General features: G+C 44.5%; 1 protein-coding gene and 1 long non-coding RNA gene across 10 annotated transcripts in view; one reads left to right on the top strand and one right to left on the bottom strand.

Annotated features, from left to right (window-relative positions):
* Positions 1 to 258: 258 nt before the first annotated feature.
* TBC1D24 (TBC1 domain family member 24) lies at positions 259 to 21,544 on the bottom strand. 4 transcript variants are annotated; one of them, XM_072120240.1, is made up of 8 exons: positions 21,432 to 21,544; positions 6,714 to 7,727; positions 5,777 to 5,794; positions 3,718 to 3,876; positions 2,593 to 2,656; positions 2,349 to 2,444; positions 1,664 to 1,886; positions 259 to 950 (listed from the first exon to the last, which is right to left on the bottom strand). In XM_072120240.1, exons 2-8 carry the CDS (start codon positions 7,676 to 7,678, stop codon positions 772 to 774), a joined length of 1,704 nt encoding a protein of 567 aa, XP_071976341.1. In that variant the 5' UTR covers positions 7,679 to 7,727; positions 21,432 to 21,544; the 3' UTR covers positions 259 to 771. The 4 variants fall into 4 exon arrangements, with proteins under 4 accessions (XP_071976341.1, XP_071976340.1, XP_071976338.1 ...); XM_072120239.1 differs by lacking the exon at positions 21,432 to 21,544 and adding an exon at positions 21,194 to 21,387; XM_072120237.1 differs by lacking the exon at positions 21,432 to 21,544 and adding an exon at positions 21,203 to 21,386.
* Positions 21,521 to 22,591, top strand: part of LOC140074919 (uncharacterized) — a 304,822-nt gene continuing 303,751 nt past the window's right edge. For 3 of the 6 annotated variants that reach the window (XR_011849310.1, XR_011849309.1, XR_011849308.1), the window contains exon 1: positions 21,524 to 21,786. This is a non-coding gene — a long non-coding RNA (uncharacterized lncRNA). Of the gene's footprint in view, positions 21,787 to 22,591 lie in introns of all 6 variants that reach the window. The other 3 variants (XR_011849312.1, XR_011849311.1, XR_011849313.1) reach the window with 3 other exon arrangements.

Below are 22,591 nucleotides of genomic sequence, written 5' to 3'. Positions count from 1 at the left end.
TCTTCTGTATAGGCATGTGCTGTGGTGTATACGCAGCTAGGTGGCGCTATACAAGTAATAAAATGGTGATGGCTGATATGGAACAATTATAATATTCTTCCCTACAGCTCAGATCCAGCCCTGAACCAATACCATAAGCCAAATCTGCCCCCAACATACAAGGGCACCAGGTATGATGACTATTCACCCGGGTATAGTTTAATTTTGTGTTTACATTAACCATGAGATTGCAATAATGGAAAAATAAAGTGAAACCACTGCCTGAGATTGACTTTTATTCCCGAAATATTCACCACTCACAAGGCGACAGACTCAGGACAATCCATGTATTCTCACATTATCCAGAATCAGGGACTTTCATGTAATTGGTCCTTCTAATGATTGCTGGTAGTGTATAGGAGGGGCGACAGGAGGAAGAACACATTCTAAACACAAGGAGACAGGACCTTAGGGTAGGTCCTCACAGCAAAACACACAGGAGAGGGATGGACACACAAAACGGGTCTACAATGCGCCTCCATCGCCAGGAATGACTTATAATGAGGACCAGCTCAGGGGCTGGAAGGGGCACAGTTCAGCTTGGTCCAATGAGATACTTTATCACTGAAGGAAGTCACTGAAACAAGTGAAAGAGACCATGAACACCCGGGGAATAAGCATTTAACATCCAGCACTGCACCTCCGCACATTGATAATAGGCCGGAGCTCCATCAGATGCCTCCATACCGGACCCCCCCAGAATTACACACTAATGATATGAAGAAGACAACCTCACAGTAACGCAGAGGAGCGCTCGTCATTGTTTAGATTGTCCTTGAAGCCCCACACTTCAATCGTGGCGATCTGGAAGGTTTCGGAGCACAGAGGCTGGTTGTTGAATGTATTGCAGTGACTGGTTCGGCCATAGTTCAGATCAGAATCCAGATACAAGGCTTGTCCATCGCCACCTCCTGTGGGAGCACAATGGTCAGGTTATAGGGCATATGCCATATCCAGGGTTCAATACAAAAACAAAAAACCTAGTGGAGATACACAGACCTAAATATATTATGACTGTCTGCATTCACCACCAGAGGGAGCATGACGTTTGCTGCATATGGTTACATAATAAATTCAGGACCAGTGTATATAGTAATATCCCCCATGGTAGTAGCCACTCACTATTCTGCTGGTGGTGCAGTCACTGTACATACATGGCATTACTTATCCTGTACTGATCCTGAGTTACATCCTGTATTATACCCCAGAGCTGCACTCACTATTCTGCTGCTGGTGCAGTCACTGTGTACATACGTGACATTACTTATCCTCTACTGATCCTTAATTACATCCTGTATTATACCCCAGAGCTGCACTCACTATTCTGCTGCTGGTGCAGTCACTGTGTACATACGTGACATTACTTATCCTCTACTGATCCTTAATTACATCCTGTATTATACTCCAAAGATGCACTCACTATTATGCCATTTAAAGAAAAACTACAGACATAGTGCAGATTTTATAAATTTGCTAGGCACTGTCAAGAATGTCTACAAGTCAGAGTCAATTTCTTTCCCCTAAAGCAGACAGATTGAAAACATGTCTATATTTCAGCCATGTTTTGGGATTATTCATTCCTTATTCCCTCTACATGAATGCCTAGGAGGTAGGAGTGACGTACCTATGATGATGCATTCTGTGCTCCCCGCCATAAACATGGAGGCGGTTTTTGATGGGAGGTTGAAATGACGAGTGGCCAAGAAGGGTGAAAGGCGATTGGAGGGGTCAGAGGTGTTTGGGATTTCCTGGGTAGAATTAGGCTCCTTATCTGTAGCTGTCGTCACTCTCCCGAGCTCTGGATGTTTTATTATTACCCACTCATAGCGCTCCACCTCTGGCTGCAGCTGTGAGAACATGAGGAGAAGAAATGTATACAGTAAGAACATTATTCCCAGGCTAAAATCTGCTAGTGGTCAATAGCATTGTTCTTCCTGCTTCCTAGCTCCAAGACAACTGGCTGCAGCCACCTCTCTATATTATCTATAATATAAACCCCTCCCCTTTGTCCGATTCTGCAATATTTCAACATCACTGGGACTCCAAAGAGGGACTGATCACCCCTTAAAGTGTTCAGGTCTGCAAAGTGGATCTGCGTGTGCCCAGTTCACTTCTACAGGACATGTCTGTTTTGGTATAAAGTCTAATGGACTTTATCTCTATTCTTCCAATTGCTGTGGGTCCATGTAACCAGAAGCTCAACCCCTGTAGAAAAGGCTGCAGATGGAGAAATGCTGGGGGCGAAATATTATCCACAATGTATATTGAAGGGTTAAATGTCTGGATACTTTAAATGAACAAGTCCTTACCCGAAATACAAAGCATTCTCCAGTCCCAAAAAAGCTTAGCTTGTTCCCGCTTTTCCTCCGTTCGCTCCAATCAGTAGACAAAAACGCACCGCACACCTAGGAAGAAACCAGCAGATGGATATAAGGACTGGAGGACGTTGGATGCAACATAGAGGATTGTATTATATTATTGAATTATTGGGGTGCAGCATAGAAATGACCACTGCTTTTATAGGATTATACACACAGGCCGGGGGGCACTCACCTCCTGGTTGCTGGTCTTGATGAGGAGCAGGGTGGGCTCATGTCCTTCACAGTGCAAGTAAAACCTGGCAATGAAAGCATCGTTTCTTGACCAAATAAGATATTTTAATCTTAAATTAAAAAAAAAAAAAAAAAAAACCTACCATGAGGAATCAGAAGTAGATGTGATGGTAGATTCCTCCTGCTGCCTCTGCCCTAATCTGTAATTTAACAATCCTGGAACCTAACTTGTTAAAAACTTTATTTTAGTAATATGTAAATTTACTGCAGAGGCTACTGGGGGGTGTACTAGCCTGTCCGGGCACTGGGAGCTAAGGCTACTCCACGCCCCAGTAGCCTCTGCAGCCAATTTACATATTACTAAAATAAAGGTTATAACAAATTAGGTTATGTTCCAGGATTATTAAATTACAGTATAGGGCAAAGGCAGCAGAAGGAATCTACCATCAGATCTACAGGCAGTCCCCGGGTTACGTACAAGATGGGGTCCGGAGGTTTGTTCTTAAGTTGAATTTGTATGTACATCGAAACTGTATATTTTATAATTGTAGATCCAGACAAAAAAAAAAAATTTTTGGCCCCAGTGCCAATTGGATTTTAAACATTTTTTGCTGTAATGCGACCAAGGATTATCAATAAAGCTTCATTACAGACACCTTACAGCTGATCATTGCAATCTGGGACTATAGAAACATCCAGAGAGCTTCACCATAGTTCAGAGGGGTCTGTCTGTAACTATGGGTTGTCTGTAAGTCGGGTATCCTTAAGTAGGGGACCGCCTGTACTTTTCAACATCCTTTCCGAAGGAGTGCAGCAGGATACAGGAGATGGGTGGTTAGGGAACTTCCAGCTTATGGGATCTCCCTCTTCCCACGTAGGGAATTTTAGGGTACATTTTAGATAGTTTAGCAGTGCACACTGGATGTAAACTTTATGTATAGGTGTATCTTCTATGTATGTCATTGTACGGTCATGTAGTGGCTTACATTACCCATAGGTTTCCACCACTTACCAGCCCTATGGAAAGCTCTTGTGCCCCATGGATGTTCTGGATGCATGCCCTGTGTAGATGCATCTTCTCCATATACACAACCCACCACCCTACACGTCTCATACGGACACCTACCTGCTCAGACTGTTGCCATGTTCTTGGTTGGTGTACAGCAGGAGCGGCTGGCAGAGGGCAAATCTTTCCGGGATCCAGGACCAGATGTCCCTCATTTCTTTCACACTCACAATCTCAGACTTGAAGTTTTCAGCGTGGACAGCCAGGTGGACATTCTGTCTGTCAGAAACGTGGGGTGGAGAAGATCATTAGGCAGGAGAAACGTAAGCAACGTAGAGAGCGATTACTGACCTGGTACAAGGCACAGAGCTCTGCCGGCTCTATAGGACATGGTAGAAAGACGTCGTCTTAACAAGCAGATCTGTTATTTGGCGTCGAACACTTCCTAGAAGCTCAATAGGCTAGAAAAGCACATGCAACGTTGTCAAATTATGATTATATAATCCCCCAGGAATAGTCACCCCATGTGACGACTACATTTTACATAAAGCCGACGTAGCATCTCTGTCCCTATAAGCTGCAATTCCAGGCACAGCCTATGGACAAAGGTGTTTTTTGGAGAAAGTATTATGACTCATTATGAATGGACCACAGGTGACCTCCACTTGATTTACTGCTATGGGACTTCTGGTACCACCTCCTTCACTCCATAAAAAAAAAAAAAAAAAAAAAAAAAAAAGTTGCCAAATTTATTTTGAATAATTACAATCCTTTTTTCCTTAAAAGCACATAAGCAGCCGCCATAGGTCTGACACTGCCTAGTCATGGTGAGCACATGCAGCTCAGCCAAGCTGACTGTGCATGATTATAGGCACGAGGAATAGGAGTGTATGAACGCCTAGAGGTCCTACCCAAAAGGTCCTTATGGGAATGGAAATTGAGTTTTCTAGCAGCTGATCACCCGGGAATAGCGTGTTTAATAAGGTGGGCGTTTTAACGTCCCATATAGCCCTGACCGGTTACCAGCTGTAACCCAATTGCAGTGAAATAATTCCATTAGCTGCAACTACTAGCATGTATTACACCCACAAAAACTTACAAGCTTGGTGGGATGTAAGAGTCCCCCGGTTTATGGGATCGATGTACAGTATGAAACAATGAGCCGGTATTAGGTGTCATGTGGAGGTCTAGATTTCTCGGTCACACCTCTACTTGACTAGAGTGGAACAAAGGTTTTGTTCTTGTGAACGGACACGCTAAAAAAAATGGTATTAAAAATTCATGACGTCAATGTAGTCAGGGATACAGAGTCACTACAGTACAGACAGACATCCCCGACATAAAGAACTGTTCCTGCAAATTGTGTATATAGATCTTGTTAACTGTTTCACCATGTAATCTGGGTCCAGATACCATAGATAGGAGTATAAATGCTATATCCAGCTTTACAGTCAATTCTTTGTAGGACATTAAAGGACATCTACCACCAGGATGAAAGACTGTATGCAAATGAGCCTGAGGGGCTCCACACTCCATTAGCACCTACAGAGCCTGGAGCCTCACAGACTTATTTGCATATAGCCCTTTATCTTGGTGGTAGAGGTCCTTTAATGTGTTAAAATAACCTAGAAATGGGGATCTAGAGCTGTTGGGCACCCTTTACGTTACTCAATGTAGATCAGAAGCAATGGAAATGGGTAAAGCAGCATGATCGGACTACACAAATGTGTGTGTGTAGTCTGTTACCATGAAGACTTAATGTGAGGTTTTATTTTGAATGATCAGCTGCATGAACTTAGATTACTGTAAATATTACGGGGAATTAATACATGCTCATGCTGTATTGAAGATCAGATTGCCAATATTAGCATGGAATAAGCAGCAACATTACCTGGCAGCAGCGTCAACACTAATGCAAAGCCTAAAGGTCTAGTTTGGATTACATTAAATAATGTGCAAACATAGCGATTCATAAATGCAGGGGGTAAAATTTAGTAATTAGGAAAAATGTCTGCAAAAAAATAAATAAAATAATAAAAAAAAAAAATTCTGCAGTCCAATGCTTGAAGGGGGTTGTTAGAGAGGCAGAACAGCAAAGCCGAGCCGGCGTTATGGGAGAGCAAGCAAGAAGTCAGCTCTGGGGGGTAATGAGAGGAAGGGAGACAGCAAGGTCACTTACCGGGCGGGAGACTTTACTCTGGAAAAGGGACAGCAGAAGAGGAGAGAAGTAGGAAGAGAAAACAGGGGGAGGGAAAAAATATCATCAGTGAAAAGATCTCGCATTAAACCACTGACCAGATCCATCGGAATTTCACCTCGGAAAGAAAATAGTCTCAATGTGAAAGCGCAGCAAAGAATCTACAGCATGGCGACAAACCAGCAAAACCCCAGAATCAGCTGTGTAAATGGCTCCATATCCAGGAGTCTGAACTTTATGATAGCTTTCATCCAAATACAATACTCCTCACCGGAGCAGGTGGTCCCTCTTAATGGGAATGGGTCGGCAGCATGGATCATTCAAAACTGGAGAGATGTGCAATGATACCTTTGTGTATGCTGTTAGTAGCAGCAGGACTGTGACATATAGATTTATATTCCAGGATTGTTAGCTTGTAGGGATGTGTCCTCACACTGTTGTGCTCTTAGGTTCTCTGCATTGAACAGATCTACCATCTCTTCCCTTTGGGTAAAAGTTGTAGGAGGTTTGAGAATTAATACTAAAGGGGAGGGACTGTGAAGCGGGTCAATGCAGAGCACAGCAGTAAAATATGGCGACTTGATAAAATTGATGACCGACCTTTACAACAGATCATTAATATCAGATAAGTGCAGGTCTGACACCTGCAAATCATGGACCACTAGTCAATGCCCATAGTAAGGAACAGTAAGGGGACAGCACCATTTTCTTTGTAGTGGCCAGAACTTGTTCCTGCAGATCAGCTACCATATGAGAGTTATGCTGCATTACCTGTCCTGGCCACTACTCAGAGAATGGAGCTGTCTGCTTCAGTTTATAGCCTTAAGAACTCCAACTACTACAGCTCCATTAGATAACCTATAAGGAAAAAGGTAAGTATCTGGGAACATCATTATATTAGCAGATAGTGGCTACTTACCTCTTCTGTTTCACAGTAATCCCCTTCTGCTGCAGAGCTTTCTCATTTGCCATGTGAAGCAGATGAATCTCCTTACGGGAGAAAAGTCGGATAGCAAATGCCTTCTCCAAGAGCTTTTCAGGAGTTACAGACTTGCCAATGTCCCTCACAAATGTTTGGAGGTCTTCTTTTACGTTGTTGGACTCCATTGGTTGGCCACCTCTTACCTTGTGAAAGAACTTGAGTAGAGCTAGGGCCACTCTGTATAACACCTTATATCCCTCCACCAGAAACACATCAAATAGACGTGCAACATAAGTGAAGGGCAAGTCTCCAAAAAGCCACCTCTGCCAGTCAGAATAAACCTCGAGGACATCTTCAGACACAGCCACCATCAGTTTGTGAGGTCCCTGGCAGTATTTGCCAGCAAGATCCCCGAATGTCATACATGACGACTCGAAGGCCAAGAAAGTCTGATCCACAAGTCGTCTGTTTGGGTCATTGCATGCCAGTATTCTGGAAACACTTTCAAAACATTCGGCCTCATCTTGGCTATAGTGGAGGAGAAGGGCCACCAGAGATGGAAGGACCGGGCAGAAGGATATGTCTGGGAATTGGTTGGAGATGCACAACAGAATTTTCCGAACAGCTCCGATGCCTTCAGAATTTAGACAATAGCTGGGAACCTGACGATCGTCGACAAACTCTGGCAGAGGTAGGGTACTGGCGTTCCGCTTACCCACTAGTTTTCCCACAATGTCCCTGTAGACGCTAGAATCGGGGGTTACTGTACGACACGGGATCTCCTTTATCAGTTTTTGATACACCTTGGCTCGTAACGAATGGCTTTTTGCCCAATATCCCTGACGGGATAGTTGTTTAAGCTCCTGGAAGTCTGTACAGTTTAATACTTTAGGGCTCAGCTCCTGCCCTCCAGTCTCCATCTTATCCCAGTCCACAAAAAGGCCATACTCTGTGTCGTCCATGGCTCGGCTTTAGAAGAAACGGTATGCAATTTTCAGTTCATGATGTAGCCTGGAAACAAACCGGGACAATATTAAAAAAAAAAAAAAAAAAACCCTTACAGTTTTAAAATTTGTCTAGAAGTCCACTGCATAATTTTTGCGAATCATTATTACATCTACCATATGCAAGCTTAAAGGAAACCTTCCATCAGGAATCTACCATGAGAAGTAGTTCTGACGGTAGATTCCTCCCGCTGCCTCTGCCCCAATCTGTTATTTAATAATCCTGGAACCTAACCTAATTTGGTAAAAACTTTATTTTAGTAATATGTAAATTAACTGCAGAGGCTACTGGGGCGTGTACTAGCCTGGCACTAAGCTAAGGCAGAGGCTACGCCACGCCCCAGTAGCCTCTGCAGCCAAATTTGCATATTGCTAATATAAAGGTTTTTAACAAGTTAGGTTATGTTCCAGGATGATTAAACTACAGATTAGAGCAGAGGCAGGCAGGATAAATCTATCATCAGTAGATTCGTGGTAGGTTTCCTTTAAGGCCAATATTACTATTTTTAATCCAGCAATGAATTATGGGTATCACCTACATAACATGTTGTAAAAGAAATCTGCTGGGTTCTGGTAACAGAATAATGTACATTTTCTTGCTCCCGCAGCGCTGCACCTAGTCCCCGCTGTACAGCATGGCACTTCCTGGAAGACACCAGACGCAGTCGGAAGCACTAGGGGAGGCCACACAGCCAATCAATGGGTGTAGTGGTGGCCCGTTGCAGCCACTTATTAGCTGTGTGGCCTCACTTAGTGTTTTCTATATACGGAGAGAGAAGTGCAATGCTATAGAGACTAGCCGAAGTGTCGAAAGTTGAACAGGAAGTGCACGTTGGAGTGGACCAGTATTGGATCAATGGAAGACCGTAGTAAACACAGTAGGTCACCATCACCCAGTAGCAATTTTACTCCTTTAATACCTATACAATAGATTAACATTGTCCGAATTTGTGTGGGACTGGACGACCCCCTAATGTGAATAAAGGCTTCCAGACTCTTCCCAAATGGCAGATATTAGGAAAAAATAAGCAAGGAAGGTGGAATAGAGTTTAGAATGGAGATGTGTTCTGAGTGTTTACGTGCATGGTTCTGTAGAGGTTTTTATTAAACCACACAAGTCTATGAAAAGCTGTACAGGATACACAGCAGAACCCGGGAAACCTGCCCGAGCGGAGATAACATCAGTGCTGACCCAGATAATATGATACCAGGAATAAAAAATTTAACAGGTATGTGCAAAGTCAAAGCAGGGCAGGAAAACTTCAGCCATGTCTAGTCTAGGACCGAGTGCCTTCACTCAATATACATTTTCCATATGTTATAGTCTATTGTTACATATGGCCCATACTAGGCAGATCATCACTGGGTTCTGAACCAATGACAAGGACAACCTGCAATCAAGTACAAGATGTAATACCTCCTGTGAGAGCCGCTGTGCTCCTGATCAATTTGGCGTTTGTTTCTTAAAAATCCGTCTAACCAATCAAAAGAACTTTCCCCCAGAAGTTTTTATGTGAATCAGCTCATGACAGCCAAGTGGGTGGTAACCTTTTTCCTCAGGGGTGTGTCTGTGTGCTGCATAAAAAGGTTACCACCCTCTTGGCTGTCATGAGCCGATATAAACTTTCAGGAGCCATTTCTTTTGAATGGCTGGACGGATTTTGAAGTAACAAAGGCCCAACTGATCAGGGGGAACAGCGGTAATCACTAGAGCTATGAGATTCAGAATTTTGTACTGTTAAAAAAGGTTTTCCAAGATAAGTAGCAAATCTATTAAACACACGGATAGCTCAATTAAACAAGAAGCCAGGAATACATAGCGGCGGGCCCACACAGTCATAAATTACATCATCCTGGATCGGAAGCAACCAAAACAAATTTTCCACGGAACATGGTTGGAGAATGACAAAACTTTATGGCAGAATCCCTAAAACATAACCACTGACGACATGGCACTGCTCCCACAATGTGCTTCTTAAGAAGACTGCGGAAGTAAAAACAGGACCCCCTAAACTCTTGTTCAGCCGGAAATCTGTGCCGTTACCATTGCTTAAATTATCAACCAACTTTTACACCTCTAAACCAGCAGCCCTTTTACGTAGGGTATTAAATATCCTTTTTAGCGTTCCCTCTTCTATGTTGAAACTCACCTGTTTAACTAGACTTCTAAGATAGGTGGAGTGGAGCAAAGGAGTGGAGTTACTTCTAAAGGCTGGGAGGGGAGCATCCTACCAACACCATCACTATTGTGGGCTCTACAGCACCTCAGAACATGCAAGATTCTCAGCTTTCCAATTCGAGCTACTGAAGAGCCCACGATAGGAGCACTGCACATGATGCTCCCTGTCCAGCCTCTAAAAGTGACTCCTTTTGGCCAAAAAGTGACTATTCTCAGAGCATTTGCATATGACAACAGAATTATTATTTACTTTAAATAGGTAAATTGGCGAGTTTTTTTTTTCCATTTAAAAAAATAAATATAGAAACGACAAGCGAAAGTAAGCCAAATAGATCCCTTCTTGAAAGCGTGAAAAATGGTCAAAGCGTAAGGATGCCAGAGAGCGGGAAAGATTGTAATGGCTAGAGGACTGTGTCAGAGCATCACCAAATATCAGGTTTTATGGGGTTCATGTATGGTCAGTACTTCCCATAAGAGGTCCAAGCAGGTGCAGTGCAGTGTGGAGGGGACCTGGATAGTGAGCTATGAGGGAGAGTAGTAAACACAGATTTATTATAGCACCCAGTAGACTACTTTTACCCTTTTAATACATAGAATAACATCGTCTGAACTGACATTTTCTGTGGGACTGGACGACCCTCAAATAATGTCTGGCAGATTTTTGGACAAAGATGAGCAATAAGTCAATGCTGGCTAGGCAAAGAAGGTGTCCTTCACTGCTCAGAGTGATCTTCCTGACTCCTTATCTTTTACCGAAAGTACCAACAAGGGGCATGAGGGCCTCAGAACTGGACCACGAAGCAATGGAAGCAGCAGAATATATAAAAGCTGTGATGGCACCATGACAGCTTATATTGCTAAAGGTAGTGTGATGCCTTTGGCCATGTTCACATGGGAAACCCTATGCCCCCAACGTTCATATGGATGTGACAAACCAACCTACTAAACATTGTACAGACAAAGTACACCCTCTTCATGGCCGCCTTCATGCAGTAGGAGAACATATCCTGCCAAACTGTTAGGTTTGTTAAATCCAGCCAACCGTGTTTTCAAAGATCAAGCTTGTGATTTGGCCTCCATAAATAAATCAAACTAAAGATCTACGAGTGGTCCTGGAAAAATAGGTGTGACCCACAGAGGTTGTGCATCACGACTTACAAGACTGAACATCTGCTGCCAACATCTTTGTCCCATATATCATGGGATGCCTTCACAGGTCTTGTGGAGGACGCGCCTCAAGGGGTCGAGGACGTTTTGGTGGCACAAGTGACTGGAGAATAGCGCTATGCACTGCAGCAAATTTCACGCCTGCGCAGTCAGACACAAGAGGAGGGGGCTCAGAAGTCACAAGACAGCTCCATTACAGAATCACTGCACCATTCAATACGTCCTGTAATGAGATTAAACGTTGTTCGATTTCCCGTCGCTGCAAGCAACTCAGCGCTCCACACACAGGCATCACGAGTCTGACCAACTAATGACACATGGCATTCCGGACATACAATCCTCGTACATTTCTAAATTTTCGATTTTTGCTGAATCTAAGGCTGAGACGATAGCTTGGGTTTCGGACACGGATTGTGGCGGAGATTCAACACGCTCAACTTATCTTCCATCCAACACCAAGATTTAGCCCGTCTGGTCAATGGGGATCAGGGCAACGCACATGTCTATTACGCCCATGTTGCATACACAAACCCCATAGTATTCCATATTACTAGAGGGCAAAACCTCCTTTAACCAGTAATTAAACCCGGCGTCTCGGAGAATAAAGACATTCACACTCATCTAATTGATAACTCGGGCATGAGAATGAAAATGGAAATGCCAGGCTTGGGAGAATACAGCCAGGAGACTGATGTGATCTGTGCAGAACAGACAGCACCCCGGGGACCCATAGCCAAGGAGAAGGGATCGCCTTACCAGGTGTCCAAGCAGCAGCGCGGGCAATTACACAAATAAAAAGTAATACTTCTCTCACCGCCTACGTCAGTGGGACCAGGAGGAGAAGCAGTTCACGTAAAGTTCAGCTGATGCAGACTTCTAGGCAGGAGGTGCAAGCACTTATACGTTACTAGATTTTTAGATGAATGTAAGGCCTGTCCATGGTAGAGGACATAGTGAAGTCAGAAGAAGTTCTCCACCATGAAATAATTCTTCCCTCCAAGGCAAAATGGCGAGTGGCACCCATGTTCATGGACTTGAATAGGTTGTCCCAAGATTAGAATTTACCCCATATATGCTGACGGGCGAAACTCCAACCACTGGTACCTCCACCGGTCCTGTTCCTCTTGGATGGTCAGGCCAACAATAAGCCTTTCCCAGCAGCCCAACAGAAACAATAGAGCACACATGGATGGTGAGAGTCGAACTTGTATACAACCATTGCCACCATTTCCCCAAAGCTAGCCAAGTGTCAGACCAGATTAGATTTTCCCCTCAAATCAACCATGTTTTGTGGGCACCAAGGAATTGGCGTAAAGCTGACAGCATATGGCAACAGTGGCTTCAATATGTATGAGTTCGCCCACAACAGAAATGGTCTTTGGGAATGATTTTTGAGGAAAGAAAGAGGAAGCCTATGTCTGGTACACAATAAAGTAATATTTTAAACTACAAAACCATAGTCCAAGGACATGACAGAACATGCCGCAGCTTGAAGAGATAGCAGAGCTTTCTTTAGGGTCCCATACACATTAGAGAGCAGTTGGATAAATGAATGGAATGGTACTGGCTAGCTCTCCCGACTCCCCCATACACATGCTTGCCTAGCATAAAATTAAAATATAAGAATGGAGGGTCTTTTAGCTCTGCCTTATTTCCCCAAATTCAAACTTGTCTGTTACTCATCTTCACCTGTATCAGCCACCAGAGAAGAGTCTTTAGATGAGCTGCCAAACTCACTAAAATTATTTCGATTGATTACTTACTGATGTGTGTTGGGGTGGGTTTTTTTCCCATAAAAAAGTTCCAAAATAAAAACCCAAAACTTATCTCTGTTTGCACAAATTATTAGAATCAAATACACACATTCTTGCACCATTCCACTTCCAAAGTCACTGCGGATCTGCTCCCTTTAATTAAAGGGAACCAGTCATCAAGAACAGGCACAATAAGCCTTACTCACCCCCTCCCTGTGCCTTTTTGAAAAGCGTGGTGCAGGCATCCCTGCTTGAATCTGCCAAACTTTTTCTGCCTTAGTCCATTTTGGCTCCACCCACCACTGCTTGTTACCGCTCATCACGGGGTTTATGAAAATGGTGGGAAGATCTACAGTTTCCCAGACAGTGCTCCAACCTTCTGGTAAGGACAGGGAAAGGACTTCCTGTCTGCTTAGGCCGAGATTTGAAGAGACCCTGAGCTGTCAATCAAAAGAGGGAATTGTGGTTCTCTTGCAGCCTGGAGAAAAGATGACTTCTCCAGAAGTTGACTCTTGTCTAACCATTTGCATATCAGAATACCAGCTGTAATTAAGGTACAGGGTCTCAGGGGCAGATCATTTTACATTATATGGGAAGGACTTTTAACCCTTTACTAGGTTTTACTGGTGTGAGGGGTAAAATTCTGGTGACATTAAAAAATTCCTTACACAATAATGATCATTTTAACTTTACAATTTTTTTTTGGTTCTACCACAGTGTAAAATTCCTGAGTGTGAAAGCAGACATTTCAAGATTTCTCTGTGCTATAAGGAGATGCTGTCAATATGCTTACAGGAGTACAGGATTTACTGATAAGGGTACAGGATTTATCTACACTTTTATTTAGCTTCTGAACAGTCTACTAATATCTGCACATAGAAAAAGAGAGAGATTAGAGTCATTAGATGAATACAAGACACAATGAAACTCAGCTGTGCTGCCTCACTTAATCAATAAGTCAGAGTCAGCTCTGCTATATGCCTCCTCCTCCCCTCGGATCAAGAACTTATCTTTTCTGTAGTAGAGTTAGGCACTTCCTGCAGGCAGCGTGCAGAGACTGAGCTGGTCTTGTTTTGCAGGAGGGAGGGGCAAGAGGAAGAGAGCACTGCAGTGTGCAGACAAGAGAAGCTATTTAGGAGAATCCAGCCATAGTCAGAAGATTCATGGTTGGATCCAGGGGCAACCAAATTGTAAACAGCATGATTGATACATGTTGCAATTTTTGTTGACATTAGAATCAGAGTCGAATTAGAGAAGGTGTTACTTGGTTATCCCAAGTATATTTAAGAATATTGTCTTCGTAGGAATGACCCTTTAGTGTTCACAAAATTTATCTAAACACTTGCACTTTTTGCAGCAGCCAAATACCAGAGGCCAGGAAACCATGAAATAAGAAAAACTAAATATAATTGTGTAATAAAATTGTGTGCATTTTCCTCCTTTGTAATTCACTTTTAGCTAAAAGGTTTGACTGCAGGGCTATTACATTACAAATCGAAAAAAATAAAATAAAAAGTAAAAATCCCAGCACGGGCGATCTCAATACAGCAGATGATCTCAGAAGAGATGAGGCAAAGTTACGTAATGTAAGCGCTGGTACCTATGCCTCCATGAATGATGCTTTTGTTCGCAGGCAGCCGATATGGGCTGTTAACTGCGGCCATACTCCGCACTTGCTGGAACATTTAATTTATAAAAAGGGGGAGGCAGACACTACAAAGCGCGCAGTGTCATTATTCAACATGACAGCACATCAGCACCAAGGGGAGAAAAATGAGCCTTACCAAGAAGGAAAATACCCTTCCACCCCCCACACACACACACTTTATGGAAAATGTTAGGGTTACAAGAAGGAAAATCAGATCCAGTTTACCTGCAGATATGGCCCAACGTGGGCAAATAGGATCACATCTCCTTATTGTGTGATGCAGCTATTATATAAAGGACACAAGTCATGGAAGGGATCAATGGAGCGAGTCTGAGTGACAATATCCACAGCAGATGGGCGCTCGAAGACTGGGATAGGGAGTGTATTCAGAATGAAATATGGACCATATGTCACCCATTTATCCTGCACTGTATACTGGGCCAGACCAGGACTCCCAGCATCACAGTCACTCATCTATGATGCTAGGAGTCACTTCCTACCTGCAGGACTTCTTTCCTGTACTGGAAGCAATATGGGATGGTGGTCCTGTGGTGAGGCAGTTTAAGTGTTTTTTCCAGAATTTTTTTTTTTTTTTTTTTTTAATGATCACCTATCATTCAGGCAAGTGCTTTGGTCTCAAAGGGCTTGCCCCGATGTTGAAACCACCTCCTGGGAAGTGTGTGGAAATGTAATTCAGCTCCATCCATCTCCATACAGCTGAGCTGCAACACCAGCACAAACCATGGTCAGGTATGGTGCAGTTTTAAAAGAAAGCAGCCACGTTAGTCAACCTATGGACAACCCCTTTAATTTGCTACCATGCACAGGGCAGTATATTGCATTCTATGGTGCTTTGCATGGTGTTGAAGCTCAACCCCATTTACATGAATTTACAGACCATGTTACCGATTTTCATCAGCTCATCTGTAGGGGTTTTGGAAAAATATCCCTTTAAAAGTACCCCTTTAAAAGAGTTTTACCAGCAATTCTGGAAACCCCTTTGGCCCAGTTCCTGTGTTACACTAGTACTCAGAGGAGGCCATGGATTAAATAAAGTAGGTTTCATAACTCCCACCCCCACCCCAGAACTTATGGCTGGGCGAAGTCAGTAAGTTTTTGGAACCCAGGAGCTAGGCAAGTAGAATTTGATTTGCCTGCTTGTGGCCCGAGGGATTTCTATTACTCCTGGAAATTCCCCTTTAAATGGTCGCCCCCTCCCCCCCTCAATTTTTTATTTATTTATTTTTACACAAAATCCGGGAAAAATTAGAAGGGGGAAAAAAACCCCCACAACACACACAACACCCACGGATCTTCTATTCTTCTCTTATGAAGTCACATTCACTGCACTCCTGACATCTGGGCCAAGCCTAGGGCTGACATGGGACTACCGAGGCCAGGGATTGGCCCAGACCTCATGTGTGCAGACAATGCAACGTCATCAGACACTGTATGCCGAAGTGGAAACCCCCTCTAATAAATGGCCCATTTGCTAGAGTGGCCATAGGTTAGATTAATAGTCTTCAGTGAGTTGTTCTCCAGCTGTGGCGAAACTACAACTCCCATCATGCTGGGGCCTGTACTTCTTCCAAAGCTAGAGAGGCCCAGGTTGTAGATCACTGGCTTGGAGCAAACAAATGACATAAGCGGGTAGTTCAGTGCAACAGACATCATTGGCAGCCTCACACTGTAATCATGGCATAAACATGGTAACAGTATTTTCAGCAGGACAGGAAGATGTACAGTACATGCCTCAATGGCTCCCAAATTTAATTTAACTCCAGTGAGTCACTGCCTAATGAAAGACATGTGGACGGCGTTATGGGAGAAGCCAGGCGGGGAGACACTATAGGCAGTGTGCAGAGGCTCTGCTAGAAAATCTTGTATGATACAGAAGTCCTTTTGCTGGGTAGATCAATTTTTCTTTTTTTAACAGGGAATTAAATAATCCCCCCCCCCCCTCCCCTAGTGTAAAGAAACCTACCTGCGTAATCCCCTGTCGATCCAATGCTGTGCAATGATGATATTTCATACATGTGACCAATGGTGCCAGCACGGGACTGCCGAGGCCAGTGATTGGCTGCTGGGTCATGTGTAACATCTTTGCAGCAGGACAGTAAATAGAGACTGGAGGGGCGCACTGAAGTGGAAGGTGATTAAACTAGTAAGGGATTTTATTGTACATTTCATCCCCTTATGCTGCCTCCCCAGAATTCACCTTCAAACATTAAAGGAGATGTCCCAAGTGTTATAGTCTACCCCTCTTCTCACAAGAACAGCATTTGGACATCTTTGTACCTCCCATGTATCAGCTTATGAGAGTTTGTGCAATCCTGGTGGTCAGATCCTCAACGATCAGATTGTCATCTACTGTCCTGTGGATAGGGGACAACAATAGAAAGTGGAGAACCCCTTTAATATTTTCCTTTCTAAGCTAATCTTTGGAAAAACCACAATGGGAGGATGATAAAAATCAGGACCGCAGCAGGTATTGTCCTACATGCCTCACCGTGTCACTGTGACAAAGCCTAGCGATAGCTGCGCGGATAGAAGTGATCACAACCGTCACACCTTGTGCTTGCTGTAATAAAACCTGCAGGTTGTACAGCAACGGCAGCATAAAAGTCATATTATATGCTAATATAATACCGCATTTAATGCACAATGTAACATCTGACACAGAGGTACAGTCTGGCTTATTTTAAATTTATTTTTCCAGCCACAAATAAGTTTCTACAGATTCATAGTTATAGACGTAACATCACTGCAGTCCCCTGGACTAACCCCCCCCCCCCCCCCCCCCCCCCTTATAAATGCATAGTGTTCTGAGAATGCAAGTGTTCTGAATGGGAAGAGGACCAACCAATGCATTGGGGCACATTAACTAAGGGTCCTGCGGACACAATTCCGTCGGGTTTTCCCCAAACACTTCAGATGCGCACCGTTATGCGCTGAATCGCCCCGGGTTTTGGCGAACACGGTCGGATTGTGGCGCATCGGCACCGCAACAGAAATGGGGGGCGTTGCCGTTGGACAACCTGACGGATTCGGACAAACCACGAAATTTAAAAAAAGAATTGTGTCGCAAGATCAGCACTCACATGCACCGAGAAGAAGAAGGTGAACCCCGAAGGACGTCGTCGCAGCAGCGACACTTGGTGGAAATCAGGCGCACGACCTTAGTGAATCCCGGCAGACCCGAATCCTTGTCAGACAACGCGCCGCGGGATCGCGACTGGACTGTGCAAGTAAATGTGCACCATTATGTATGGATTAAAAGTGTATCCATGTCTGACCCTTACCTTACATCATCTGTGGGTGGGGGATACCAGGACATCCCCTGACACACTATGGCAGGTTCAGCCGATGTTTATCTAATGTGTATAGTGTCCTAGTGCCCAAGCTAAGCTATTAATATTGCATCTGACAAGTTTGTTGACAGTATCCCATAACAACCAGTACAATTGTAACGCAGACAGCCATTTAGGATCAGCGCAAGTACAGCAATGTCGTGCTTAAAGAGGACCGGTCTCCTATAAAAATGTCACGAGGAGCCGCTTACTAAAATAAGCAGCTCCTACTAAAATAAGTAGTAAAATAAGCAGCTTACTAAAATAAGCAGCTCCTAGTGCTAAAAAAGACGCAGCACTGTTACGCTGCTAGAATTATCGAAAACCTCCTATAACGTTAAACTCTGCCGCGATGCACACTAGAAACGCTGGAACGCGCTGGCAGTGGTCCGGCAAATTCATGAAGGGGGGGGGGGATTAGGGTGGTGTCTGCCGCATGACGTGTGGCACTCACCGCTGGCCTATGGAGTGGGCAGGGCGGTCCGGGAAAGGAGGGACCGCCCCCTCATGAATCAGAGGTTATCCAATAATGCTAGCAGTGTAACACTGTTGCTTCTGTTTGAGCACTAGGAGGTGCTTACATTAGTAAGCGTCTCCTAGTGCAGTTTTTATAGGCGACAGGTCCTTTTTTTAAGCTGCTTGCCCACAAGCGAGTTTAGTCCAAAAAAATGCTCCATGTGCTAGAGAACCGAACATTGTATCACTGGACTGAACAGACATGCTGAGCTCAGATCAGTTATATCAGGTTCTATTGGGGGAATCTATATTTCCTAGGCCTTGTATCTTCCACCTAAACTGACATACACTTTCTCCCGAATCTGTCGCAGCCTATCAAGGCAGACTGCAGATTGTAGCGGTCTCACATCAGGCCACGTTCAGACCTCCGCTGGTTACATTCCGTGGCAAATAAAAATGGAGCAGCAATCCACATTTTTTTTCCTGATGTGTAATGGAAGGTCCACTAAATATAGTAATAAATAAAACTATTCCCTCCCATAGAGGCTACATGAGCTCACATCTGATATCCCTGTGTTTGGTTAAACAGCTCTGGTAGTGAGGATTAACCTCTTAACTTTCAGCTTGATGTTTGAAAAGTATGCTCAAAGCATACTGCAGCCAGGGGAGAGAGTAGAAAGGGCTAACACTCACCACTGTGTAGAAAACAGGAGAGAAGAGAGAGATCTGTCTTCAATCCTGTAGACATTTTTTACCTAGCAATGAAGAAGTAACATTGTCACTAGAGGGCACTTTACAGCCTGTTACTTTACAAACTAAGGCTACATTGAGACGACCGTATGGGGGACGTATATACGGCCGCCGTACTGTCCCGTAGCCATGTTCCGTTCATGTGAATGTAGCCTAAGGAGAATTTGTTAAGGAAGTACATTAGAAAAATGTTCACAACTGCCCCCTCCCCACAATATCAAAAATCATCTGAAATGACGGCTACTCTTTAAGCGGTCATGACCAGGATCATCACAGATACTGCTAAATGATGGAAATCAGACACATCTCACCATGGGAGGGGTGGGGGCGTTTCTCTGGTGTCACTATAAGAAAATGCAGTTTTGTGATCGCGATGACAGTATGTGAACTTTGCCTAACAATTTTTTCATTAAAACATGACGAACCTATGAGATGACGCACTATGTTCATTCTATGTCAGTGATGGCGAACCTTTTGGAGACCAAGTGCCCAAGCTACAACCAAAATCCACTTATTTACCGTAAAATGCCAACATGGCATTTTAAGCAGTAACTTAGGCCCCTTTCACACTTGCGTTTTTCATACACGTTTTCTGCGCATGCTTTTGACGTGCTGAACCTGCATTGCACTCTGACACATTAGGGCACATTTACTTACCCGGCCCATTCGCGATCCAGCGGCGCGTTCTCTGCACAGGATTCGGGTCCGGCTGGGATTTAAGATGGTAGTTCCTCCGCCGTCCACCAGGTGGCGCTGCAGCGCCGAAAATAATCTTAACGCGCCGGAATGCACCATCCCATAGAAGGTGAAGGTGAGCGCTCCCCAAGCGACACATTTTCGGTTTTTAAATGCGGCGGTTTTTCCGAATACGTCGGGTTTTCGTTCGGCCACGCCCCCCCGATTTCTGTCGCGCGCATGCCGGCCCCGATGCGCCACAATCCGATCGCGTGCGCCAAAAACCCGGGGCAATTCATGTACAAGCGGCGCAAATCGGAAATATTCGGGTAACACGTCGGGAAAACGCGAATCAGGCCCTTAGTAAATGACCCCCATTGTAATCAATGGGTCTTTTCAGACTTGCTTTTTTTTTTTTTTCACGCACACACGCGCGTTTTAAGCTCTACTTTTGCAAGTCACGCGCGTGAAAAACACACCATACAAGTCTATGGAGACGAATCAAAAACGCATTGCACTCTGAGACACTTGCAAGTGCAATGCGTTTTGCACGAATCAATTGCCATAGAAAAGATAGAGCTCAGCCCTAAGTCCATTTCACGCACATTACCTGCGCGTGAAAAACGCATTGAAATTGCATTGAAAACGCACGTGAAAAACTGAGACACTGAACAAACTCTGACTGTAAACTGATTGCACTCTGATGCAAAATGTGCGTTTTTCACTGACCAAACCCTGATAGCACCCTGATCAAACTCTGACGTGTTCTTCCACATCTTTCAATCGTATCGGCACCTGAGGCCACCAATATAGTTGAAAGAAAGACTCTCATTGTAGCTTCTCTCCAGGGTCTCTCTGTAGAGGAAGAATGGTAGGTCCAGAATGAGGACCTCAAAAGGTATTGCAGTTCTGTCAACACCTCCTCACTTTCCCCATAGTTCCAAACAGCCAATGATGTTTCACTTAAAAATAGCGCTGAGAGCAGCATCTCTTAAGTTGCCTCGGACTGCAGGAAGATTTGGTGGATTTGGTCCTATTTGGTGAACTCTGTCCTGGGGTGATTGCCCGAGTGCTCACAGAAAAGGCTCCGAGTGCCACAGGTTCGCCACCACTGTTCTATGTGATCACATACACCATTATAACATAACAGCAAAAATATCTCCCGTTATATACGTATATATATATCAGCATATAACGTGTCATCTACTGAGCCGCCCTACACAGAATTACCCACAATCTTGCAAATATCAGATTTTATTGCAATATGTGTCATGGGATGGCGGTATAAAACCGCCATCAATACCTGCAACAACCAGATACTACATTTTTGCACAAGTCTGACATGAACAGCTCAGTATATACTGATGTAACCTATACACAGGCTGTATATACATGCACAAAGCATGGGGGCTGCCATTTTTAAAGGACCCTGACCCCATAGGGTTAGTAGTAGATGCAGGGCCTCCTGCTATACATGGTACATGGTGCTCATACCTGTCTTACCTGTTGTAGTGAGGGTCTATGGCAGGCTCTGCACAGGGGAGGCCGCAGCCGCCTCTCTCATTTCCTCCCCTCTTTATCTCTAGCAGCAAGTAACGTATTACCATTCCGCCCTCCGCTTCCAGCGTCTCCTCTATAGACAGCTCCACACCACGCCCACCACGTCCCACCGGAGCTGTCACTCAAACGCCGCGGGCCCCGCCCCATCCACTTATCACTGCGCGGATCTTACCTGTCAGTCAGGATCCAAAAGCCACGCCTCCGTTCGCACGGGAGCTGTCACTCAAACAGAACGACCGCCGGAGTCTTAGCTCCGCCCATACCAACGTTCCGATTCCGCTAGTCAGCGCATGCGCGGTGGTGTCCTCTACAAACCGCCTCGGAAAGTTCTTTACGTACGGTGACGCGTCGACGACGACGACGCCGTGTGGTAGTCACCGAGGAGCGGGAGGATGTGACTGACAATGTGAATGAGAGGAAATGACAAAAAAAACAAAACAATGGTTTAGTTTAAAGTTTAACGAAATTTCCAGTTACTTCATGAAGAAAAGCCATGACGTAGTTACCTCAGGTTTATGTTCATACAGGTTGGTAGGTTTATACCAAGGTTTTTTGTGGTGGAATTTTGGTTTATACAAAAAACTTTCTCACTTATCAGCCTATGTTACCTGGAAAATTTAGTTTGTCCACCTTTTTTTAGTGCTCTGGCTAATTTAATGGAATTATTTGGGTGTGTTGGTATTATATGCGCATTACACCAGGTCCAGGAGTGGTATGAAACCAAACATAGGGTCATGTCTGAGCCCAGAAAACACCTATCTTCCATATCTGCTGACAAGTGACTTTCTTGTCCTGTTACATTTCCACATGAGTTGGAATTTAAAGGGGTATTTCCATTTTGGACATCTATGGCATATCCTCAGGGAGTGTTCAGACATGGCGGTAACGCAAGCGTTTTGAAACACAATACAACAGTTGAGAAGAGGAGATTTTTCTAATTACGTTGCATTTTCACTGATGGTAGATGTACAGCACTAAGGCCGGCGACACACGTGGCGCTTTGTCTGCGCTTGCAAACGCAAACAAAGTCGTGCCCACCGGGGCGGGCCTCGGGCCGATCGCATCGGCGTTTCTGTGGCGCCGGCCTTAGGGGGGAATTCACACGGCCGTATGGGGGTGTATATATGTCCCCCATAGACAACAATGGGCGCACGGCGCCGTACCGTTCCGTAGTCGGGAGAAAGATAGGACATGTCTCCGTATATCACTATGAAGAGGGACGGGGGTAAGCGTCTCTCTCCCCAACGCCGACATGCGCCCGTCGTGATACTGTATGGCGGGTACACGTCGTGTGAATGTAGCCTAAGTAGAACTGTTTGCAGTGTATAAAGA

This window comes from Engystomops pustulosus, chromosome 8 (assembly GCF_040894005.1).
Source record: "Engystomops pustulosus chromosome 8, aEngPut4.maternal, whole genome shotgun sequence".
Classification (NCBI taxonomy): Eukaryota; Metazoa; Chordata; class Amphibia; order Anura; family Leptodactylidae; genus Engystomops; species Engystomops pustulosus.
Note: the sequence above shows the minus strand (reverse complement) of the source record. Positions and strands in the feature narration are given on the sequence as shown.

What these genes read in the sequence shown, in the direction of transcription:
- TBC1D24 (XM_072120240.1), bottom strand. Translation starts at nt 7,678, where the DNA reads ATGGACGACACAGAGTATGGCCTTTTTGTGGACTGGGATAAGATGGAG. An exon ending in TCAAGACCAGCAACCAGGAG is followed by an intron (nt 2,445 to 2,592) that starts GTGAGTGCCCCC and finishes GTTTCTTCCTAG; the next exon opens with GTGTGCGGTGCGTTTTTGTC. An exon ending in GAGAATGCTTTGTATTTCGG is followed by an intron (nt 1,887 to 2,348) that starts GTAAGGACTTGT and finishes ATGTTCTCACAG; the next exon opens with CTGCAGCCAGAGGTGGAGCG.